The sequence below is a fragment of the Montipora capricornis genome, chromosome 10 (assembly GCF_036669925.1).
Source record: "Montipora capricornis isolate CH-2021 chromosome 10, ASM3666992v2, whole genome shotgun sequence".
Taxonomy (NCBI): domain Eukaryota; kingdom Metazoa; phylum Cnidaria; class Anthozoa; order Scleractinia; family Acroporidae; genus Montipora; species Montipora capricornis.
Genome location: NC_090892.1, coordinates 35,374,700 through 35,384,699, shown reverse-complemented (window position 1 = coordinate 35,384,699; position 10,000 = coordinate 35,374,700). Strand labels below are relative to the sequence as shown.

The following is a 10,000-nucleotide window of genomic DNA, read 5'->3' as shown; positions in this document are numbered from 1 at the left end:
GCAGAGAGATGCTTGCAGCTAGCTTACTTGGTGAGACTAGCATAGGAACACCTTCAAGCGTAACAAAAGAAAGTCTCACACACAGTTTTGCAGAAATGTCTTTGGTAAGTTTGTACTTTTGGTCAAGAGATCCTAATTTTGTGAGTTTCCTGCGCATACTTTGGCCATGTCTTGGGAAAGTGTGTGTGGCTTTTGGTGGCTTTACTAAAAGACATTGAAGGATTTTATTTTTTAATTGGAATGACTGGGGCCAAAGGAATGGAGGCTCCCTAGAGTTTTATGGCTGCGCATAAGCTGGGCACTGGTATGGCGCGTAAATCCTGTCTCGTGTATGTTCTTCTGATCTTTATGACGGCAGCGTGACCAAATCTAAAAAATTAACTGCTAATTTTCTCGCATTCCCTTGGGTAAGATTTGTTTTAAATTGGCTCAGTTCTAACCACATACAGTTCCTATCAACTACCCTACATTTGTTAAAATCTGTCGGAATATAGTAAAGGAAAAGACAGATTACAGAATATTGGCAAAAGCGTCTCAGCGACTTTGACTCTTTACCGCTTCAAAATGTCAGGCAATATCATTTCCATAATGTGGCAAAGAACAAGAAAATTCGCCGAAGAAAAGTATAAATATTAAGGAATTTAGACGAAAAATAGGAGTATATCTGCCTGTCATTAGATGTGATGTTGCCATGGCCACGTCCATAATCTAAAAATTAACACCCAAAAAATAACCCATATTATATCGGTACCCATACTGGTAAATCTCTACAGGGAAACCTTCCAGAGAAATTAACTAGGTTTCTTCCTGTACTGACGGTATTCACAAATACTCTAGGGAGCCACCTTAAATACATCATGGCAAAAAGCCCGAAAGGATCCTATGCAAATAAATAACTTCCTTCGAAAACAAATAGGTGGATCATATAGCTTTCAAGAAAAAAAATTCATTTCCCTTTTAGGGTCCTGTTCCTCAGAGCACTCCTCTTACCCCGGGTCAAAATGTGTACGTCCCCAGTGATACGTCAAGTGAAGATGAAGAAGTTCTGTTGAGAGTAGACGAAAAGAAGCCCTCTCTAGACATTCTAAACACCTATTCAGCAGCAAGAGACACAAGTCCAGTAAGATCACAGCTGCAAACCCCATGGGAGAAGGCGAGTGCAGGAACGAAACGCTACTACACGCGCAAAGCAGGTCAAGCCACTGTCGCTATACTTAATGACATAAGCCCTCAGGATTCACAGTCTTTGTTCAGCGAGGTGGCCTCCTCAGGCGTGTTACGGCAACAGTTCATCTCGAGTGAGGGGGTTTCCCCAGAAAGCAACGTAGATGAGACGCTTATGGCAGCTCTTTCCGAGTGCTATGGTGCTGCAAGCAACTGGGCAACAGGGCGACAAATACTATCGATAATGGCAGACAAAGTACGTTACAAGACTCTCCTTAAATACGTACCAGATCTGACGAAATACCGCTACACGGAAGCCAAACGTCACTGCTTGACACATGGCAGAGGAATGCCAGTACTTCATGAAAGAGCGCCAAGACGGGATGTTTCCCCCTCGCAGATTGAACATTTCATAATGTTTATAACGGGCCCACATATCATGCAAGATCTGCCATTTGGCCAGCGCTCTATCGTACTCAGCGACAAAACGACAATAAAGGTCCCAAATGTTATCAGAACTCTAACCCCTGAGAGAGTGGTATAGCAGTACACAGCATATTGTGATGAGTGTAACTTCAGAGCGTTGAGCCGTAGCACATTGTTGCGAGTATTATTCGTCTGCTCAGCATGTTCAAGGAAATCTCTTCAAGGCCTCGACTACATAAGCTCGTCGGGTGCTCAGGCATTTGACAACCTAGCAGAAGTAGCTGAGAAACTTGGGGACGCAGGAAGAGGGATGCACTGGGTCAAGGATGTGCAGAATGGCCTACGTGCGGCAAAACGCTACCTTAAAAGTGATTACAGGGTAAGTTTTCTCATTGATCATTTAGATCGCACTAAGGGGAAACCGCTGTAAACGGAGATGCTATCACGAGCAGTGGTTTACATTTATTTTTATGAAAGTGACGACACATTTGAAATTAAATTTGCAAGACATGTTTCGGTCGTGCAACGACCATCTTCAGTTGAAAGTAGAATTAATTTGAAGTTACATTTGAATTTCTAATATGCTAAACAAAGATAAACAACAACGTGAAATAAATTGGGAATCTAACAAAATAGCCAAAGGTAACAAAAAAGAGTGTACAATGGAACATGTTGATTAGAATGAGAGAGTTAAATTAACATGACATAATTGCTTAAATAAGCACTGTCTGTACCACTGAGAAATAGGAGACTCATGGTAGCCTGGCCATTAAAACTAGGTTCATGTCACAATTGTGCCACCATACTGTAAGGATCTAAGTGAACAAAAGTAAGCACATTTGCCATTAATCAGTGTACCAATGGCATGGAACCCACAAATCTCCTACAGCTAAGTGGTAGAGCATCCAAACTAGTAATCAGAAGGTTGTAGATTCTATTCCTGCAAATTAAAGGAGCACTTGGATTTTTTTGGTGCCACCACATTAAATGGCGTCAATTGTATTTAGTATCAGGTAACCATAGTGACTAAAGAACAAACGTCAATACCATGCAATTTTTGGTGGCATGGTAACTAGTGCATGCTCAGAGATTACATAGATGTGCTTTTGGCTTCATCTGACTTAGTCTTTGTGACAGTTCTCCTTCTCTTTCAAGGTAAGCAAAGTTGCATTTCTTTCTTCGCTCTAAAACACAAGTAAACCTGTTGATGAGAATATCAGAGATTGCCCAAGGATGCGATAAATTCTAAGTTTGCTCTTACCCAGCGCTTGTGTTTCGAATTCGTGACTAGGTCCTTTGCCTTCTAAAGTGTAAGAGATAAATACAAAACCACTGTTAAGAGAAGTGAATTGATAGCCATGGAACTCAAATGTGAGTCTGTTTGTTTCTATTTCGTCCGTGTGCAGTTTGACAGTCAATTAAATGAACAATAGAAAAATGCCTGCAGAGCTTGCTGAGGTACTTCATGTTGCTAATATTGTCCAAAAGAAACCTTTCCTTTGTAAAGGTGACAGTAGCACAATGGAAATCCTCAAAACGTTGATAAAAAGAAAAGTTGGAAAGCTAAGGGTAAGAGACATTTTTTCAAAATCTTTTGAGTCAGATGTCAGCTTTTTTAATACACCCAATCATATCTCCACTGTGAATTTACACCCCTTAATATAGTTAACTGCTTACTCTCAAATCCATACTCTTCTTCTCTTTTCGAAACTGCATAAGATAAAAACAAAAAGTTCACCCTTACACAACTTATTATTATAGATAATCAACAGTCTTCGACTGGCACCTTATCAGTGAAAAACCAGTAGCCCTGTCATGTTTAGAGTTCTGCAAATGAGAAATTTCTCAATATTGCAACTTATCTGATATGTGGGACAGCTCTCTCACCAGTGGAGTTTATGAAAAGCAAAGAACACTACAAAGGCACCTGCTTCGAATGCAGGGATTTCAATGATTCCATACACGCTCTGTCTAGAAAACCGTGACAAACAAAGCTGATCCTCTACAAAATGAACTTACCGTCCAGTTCCAATTCCACCCGAAGTTCCCTACATTGAAAGGAATAAGGTAGATTACAGTTCACATATCCGTCCACAAAGCATTCATTAATAAAAAGTGATGCTAATTAGCGAGCGTATAAAATGACTTTTGCAATGGCTTTAGATCACCCTGGAAGAAGACACTAAGCAGGAGAGTTGAAACGTCGGGTCTTATATTGTAACTTTTTAGAGTTACTGAAGGAATAGTTCGCTATATCCTCTATAAAACATTCTTCACTTCTTGTTAACTAGCACATTGCGACAATCCAGTCAGATGACAGAAATCTGTCATTAAAGATAATTAACTCACTCGTGTACTCACTTATGCATGCATGCATGCATGTATCAATTCAGTCACACACCAACTCCGTCACGGACAGTCTCTTACTCACGCATTGATTCATTTATTGTGAATGATAAAAAATAGGGCTGCCGACTGACGTAACACGTAGCTTTACTGAGAGAATTCTGTTTCGTATGATGACAAGGTGATTGTAAGTTTTTTAAATTCAAGTTAGCGCCACGTTTATGCCACTGTTTTGTTTTTCAGCATGAATTTGAGAGCATTTCTTTTGCTCAGTGTGAAAAAATTACTTCAGAGGCTGAGTTTGCATTTCTTTGAAACATTGCTGTAGACTTATTACGCATTCAACTATTTTCACCAAAACTAAGGCGAACAACTAGTCACTGGGTAATCTCGGATTATTGAAGTGCGTTCGACAGTCGCTTTAAAGGATAAGAGCACAGTTGAGTTGGTTTCAATAAGCGCTGAGTACTATGACTCATGTGACAGGATTGAAATACTTTGCCCTTGGCTAGACTCTGAATCATAAGCATAAAGTGCGAGCTGTTTGATTTAAGGTTGTTGTGGTCAAAATAACCCCGCATCATTTCTGAGGGAACAACGTAAATAGCCCCCTGAGGGGAAATGTGGTTACTAATAAAACAATGAGAAAAGATTGAAGAAATAAAAGGGAATCGACTAAGGTTGGCATTGAGACTGACATGTTGATCGTTTCCGAGTTCACGTCAACTTCTTTTTTTACAGCATGCAAAAGCGTGAATTGCTGTGTTTATTAGCTATACTTTTTGTAGCTCTACTTTGCCCTTGGCTAGACTCTGAATCATAAGCATAAAGTACGAGCTGTGATTTAAGAAGGTAGTTGTGGTCAAAATAACCCCGCATCATTTCTGAGGGAACAACGTAATAGCCCCCTGAGAGGACATGTGGTTACTAGTAAAACAATGAGAAAAAATTGAAGAAAATAAAAGGAAATCGAGTAACGTTGGCATTGAGACTGACATGTTGGTCGTTTCCGAGTTCACTTCAACTTCTTTTTTACAGCATGCTAAAGCGTGAATTGCTGCGGTTCTTAGCTCTACTTTTTGTGTAAATAAAGTAAAATAACACCCACGAGAAAGAATTGCAAATCACCGAATTCAGCTTTAGAGTGGTCAGTACTTTCAATGCTCGTCTTCCCATCTTAAATTCTTTGAGATGCTTTCACGACAAAAGTCCATGTCGGCTGGGCTTGGTATCTGGATGGGAAACCATCGAGATATGCCATGGGCATCGTAATACCTTTTTCTTCAATCAGAATACTCATATTTAGTGGAATCCTGACCATTCTTCACTTAAGAGGACACAAATCTAGAACTAATAATTGAAAAAAATTGAACTGCGTTTGTTGGGAGAACTCACTAGATCAGCCAAGATGACATGAAGATGATACATTTATGCAAGAAACCTCTATCAAAAGTACCCATATGTTAGCCTTGTGGAAAGTGGCAAAAAATGGAAAGTTTGGAGTAAAGAGGTGATGACATCAAAAAAATTAAATTTGTGGAAATCTGGATTTGACGAAATTGTCTAAATGTCCATTGTGAAAAATCAGCGTGTGGATGCGAATGGACTCCATATGTGCATGTGACGTAACAAAGCACGTATAACATACATGTAATTCAAGATGGCGCTGAAAAAGCAGATGATGAACGAAAATAGCTCACCCTATGCACAGGATCCCCAAGATAGAAAAGCAATAATTACTTTATTACGATTGCTCTGGTGATGGGTCATTATCAAAGATGGAATTTTTTTTGTCGTGCGGTGGCGACTGTAAATGACACTGACAGACAGATAGATAGATAGATCATTTGCAACGACAAAACAGAAGCCCCACAAATGCAAATACAGAAGAAAGCCCGAATGCCCTCTTGCGGAAAATGTCCACAAACGAATGTGTGTTACCAAGCGACTATAATAACTGAAACAACAACAACAGAATCATACGTTGGTATGGCCACCAAAATTTAAGAGAACGCTACAGTGACCATCTTTCCACCATCCTAACAGACAAAAAGAGACAAAACTCAAGTATTCGGGCCGTTTTCATAGGCCAAGATCCTCACTGTGAGGGTTCATCTCCAGCAGGATAGTGGTCCCCACAAACTGCATGTTATTTGGCATTATAGTGGGCATTTGAACGTCATCTTCCAGGTATGCCAAGGGACAATTGTGTAGAGTTACTTCCACATTTAAAATCAGCTGTTCAAGTTCTATCCAACTCAGGTAACCATTTCCATTCATCTTGTTTAGAGCTTTCTTGACAAGCCCTACCATACGTTCAAACTGACCGCCACACCAGGAGGCGTGGCTCAGGTTAAATTGCCACTTTATATTCTCTGTTGAAAGGAAATAATGAAATCTTTCGTCTTGGCTTACTTGCTTAAGCCACTTTGCTGCTGCTGCTGCTACGAACATCTTCAAGTATATCTTATCGGGTCTTCCTTTCCCTGCTATGAGGCGTTTAAGGCTTCTTTGTAATTCGTTTATTTCCATGGTGTTCCTTTGCTCCAAGTAGAGTGCGTGTGTTAGGCTACAAGCATAAAGGATGATTCACACCCTTTCCTTACTTTTTGGGACCGACTTGATACTTGATTGGCCCGGTGAAATCGACCCCAACGACTTGGAATGGACGACTTCCTTCGTTTCTGTCTCTCGGTAGATTCCCCACTGCAGGCTGACCACCTTTTTGGTCAGTCATCTTAGCCGTAGTTCCCAGTAACCTTCCCTGATCTTTGCTATTGTTAAGCTGCCTTCCCAGTGTAGAGTGCGGTAATGGGCTACCTCTACAAGTCTTTTGGTGTAGGGGTGCATATCAGAAAGGAAGATCGGGTAATGCCCTTGAACACGGCCTCAACTTTCCAGAATCCCTTGGTCATTTGATTGAAATCCCAGCCGTTTTTTATCGTCACTCTCTTTCTGACTTTGTATCCCTTTGGCACGCTATGGCCAGAATAGGTGATGGTCTTGAATCTCTTTGTTGGTCAAAGGTCCTGTTGCTCTCTCATTCTTGTTCACTTGTAAATTGTTTGTAAAATGCATGATCCATGCACCGATTCTCACCATGTTTGTCAGACTATACTTCTCAAGTAGCTCATCAAGACAGTCACTTGATACGGCCACCACGCAGAGCACATCCTTGATCATCTTAGCTTCCACTTGGCTCTCGGAGGTAGCTTCTGTCACGTGCTCTGGAGGCCACTCACTTTTGTTTCAAAGCCAAACCGGTCCTCACCACCACAAATTATAGTCGTTAAAGGACCCCCTCGGCTTCATAGGTCCACAGGATTTCCCTTTGTTGGTACATGGCACCAAGTGATTTCTGGATGTGCTTGGATTTTCTTGACCCTGTTTGCCACAAATTGCTTGTATTCGCTGTCAAGCCATCCATAATGTCACAGGGAAACCTGCCGATGCATTCTTTAAGGGGGCACTTGATGGCTCCCCCAAGAAGAGAAGGTGATGACACAAGACCGAAAAGCGCACAGGTGAATCTCAAGGTTTTCACTTCTGAGTTCTCGCTAGTTTTCCGATGGAAACGGAGCACATCTCTTTCTTCTTTCTTAATAAGCACTTGTAAAAAGGCATGTTTCTCCTGTAACATTTAAACTAGGTGCTTGTGGATTGGCGTGGGCAGATGCATCACACACGAACCTGAGTTTAGTACTTTCACGGACAACAGGTCTGTGCAGAATGTAGAATTCTCATCTCTGAGGTGTGAGACTGGCAACTTCCACTATCCCTTTGGCCTTTGCCTTTTCAATGATCTCCACATACCCTTCTCTCACATTCATGCGTCATAGCTTGGTTTCGAGGTTTGGGAGCCTTCTTAGACTTTTACCTTATTTGCTTATTTCCTTTTCCAAGGAAGGCATGTTTCGTACTTTAGCTCGGTGGTATGGACTAGTCATTCAAGAACTTCTGCATACGCTGTCTGTTGATCTGGTCCTGTTTTTCAAATTCAACTTTTTCCGCAGCTCGTTTTTCTTGCCCTTTCGTCCGCTTCTTTTATAATACCGTCAAAACCTCGGCTCCATTCATCTACTTCTTGTTTAGATTCTCCATTCATAAATTTCTCATAGACCACAGATTCCTTGAATTCGCAGATGCCTTTAATTTTAACGTAATCAGCACCTCGTGTCTTGATATCGCCTCAGTGTTTTGCGCAGCGACCACTTCATCGTATTTGTTAAGAGTGAACTTGAACTATTACACTTTTCCCTCCAGTTCCTTGCACCGTAGCTCCATTTCGTAAATTATCCCCTTTTTGAAATCCGTTCCTGTAGGTCAAAAATCAATTCTCCTGTTCTCTATCCCGTCTGTCCACAATGACGCAGACCTTTGCTCTTGTTAGAGCTTGTTTGGTGTGTTGGAAATTGCCTCCAAATAGATAGCCAACACTCTCACAATAACATCTGTTTTTATTCTTGATGTATTTCTTACACTCTCTCTCTTGAACACAACACCATATCTAATTTGGATGACACACGTTTTCCTCTCGACTTCTGATATCATGTGTCTTTTCTATTGTTAAAAGTTCCAAAGCTCGATCACTTCAAATTCTCGCTTACACTTTAGATCAATTAACAAAATCACTTAAATCACGCAAACATAACACAATAAGAAAGATTTGTCACTATACACTTTCTGACAGTATTTTGTTTCGTCGGTTAGTCATTCAGCTTGTGTGATATGTACTAAAACTATGACTCACATCAAACATAACTATTTGAAAGTAATGTGAAGTGCCACAAGCAAGTGCAAAAAGAATTGAGACAGCGCATCCCCAACCCCCACCCCCCCCCCCTAAGCAAAGTTGTTTCCATCTGCACTTGGCATCAACATTGAAAAAGGGGGGAGGGGAGGGAGGGTCGTTGGGACTTTTCTTATGAAATGGAATTGGCATTTTAGGAAGAAGAGGTGAATTTTTGATTCAGTGTCTCAACTTTTTTGCAACTCCTTGTGGTTTTCCACCCATATCATTAAGGAGCAAGGGTGGCACAGTTGGTTAGTGCGCAGCCTTGGTGCAAGAGAACCCGAGGTCGATCCCCGGATCTCACATCCTTGTTTCGACTTCTTTCCTTTCAGTGTAGCCTAAGTAGCTTTAGATACCCTTAAAACGGAGCACTGATGGAAAGAGGGGGGTAAAATGAGCGCACCGTCGGCTTCCTGGGAGTGCACTCTCTAGAGAGTAAAGGAACTTCTGACGTTAAATAAGGTGTACCTTTACCTTTACCTATCAACCATGTGAACGTTCGCCCTACTAATGGAAATGGGCCCACACATAAACAGAGAAAAACTCTTACCAGGGTGGGAATTGAACCCATGACCTCCAGGCTAGATCACTGCTGTTCTACCGACTGAGCTACAAGGTTAGACGGTAGCAGGTCGTGGGAATTTAAGATGGCAATGTCACCGCAATGAATATGAACAAGTACTAGGAAAGGTTTCGCTTTTGCAAATGGAATGGGCCCACAAACGGACAGAGAAAAACTCTGACCAAGGTGGGAGGTGAACACACGACCTCTGGGTAGCTCAGACGGTAGAGCAGCGTGATGTAACCCGGAGGTCCTACGTTCAATTCCCACCCTGGTCAGAGTTTTTCTTCGTCCGTGTGTGGGCCCATTTCCATTGGTAGGGCTAACGCTCATATGGTTTATATGGGTGGAAAACTACCTCACATTACTTTCAAATAGTTAAGTCTGTTGAAATATAAGTGCTACATGGCCAACGCATATGCAACGTTTGCAAAAACGAAACCTTACCGTTTATTAATCACACCATTGTATTAAACTCCACTTCAGTGAGATAGATAGATGGATAGATAGATAGATCGGATCGATCGATCGATCGATAGATAGATAGATAGATAGATAGATAGATAGATAGATAGATAGATAGATAGATAGATAGATAGATTCTGGACATAAGTGCAGATGTCATTTTTTTTTATCCATTTCCATAACAGCTATCATATTTACCTCTCGTCTTCTTCGTCTGTTTGTGGTTCTGTCATCCTAAATGCGAG

The 10,000-nt window shown here is 41.2% G+C and overlaps 1 protein-coding gene across 2 annotated transcripts in view; it reads right to left on the bottom strand.

The window, feature by feature from the left end:
• Nucleotides 1-2,759: 2,759 nt before the first annotated feature.
• LOC138018652 (uncharacterized) overlaps nucleotides 2,760-10,000 on the bottom strand; it is a 49,897-nt gene continuing 42,656 nt past the window's right edge. For both annotated transcript variants that reach the window (XM_068865342.1, XM_068865343.1), the window contains exons 8-11: nucleotides 9,954-10,000; nucleotides 3,610-3,638; nucleotides 3,268-3,300; nucleotides 2,760-2,893 (exon numbers count right to left, since the gene is read on the bottom strand). The exon at nucleotides 9,954-10,000 is cut by the window's right edge and continues 26 nt beyond it. In XM_068865342.1, the coding sequence (XP_068721443.1) occupies nucleotides 2,775-2,893; nucleotides 3,268-3,300; nucleotides 3,610-3,638; nucleotides 9,954-10,000 (228 nt within the window). In that variant the 3' untranslated portion in view covers nucleotides 2,760-2,774. The remainder of the gene's footprint in view (nucleotides 2,894-3,267; nucleotides 3,301-3,609; nucleotides 3,639-9,953) is intronic.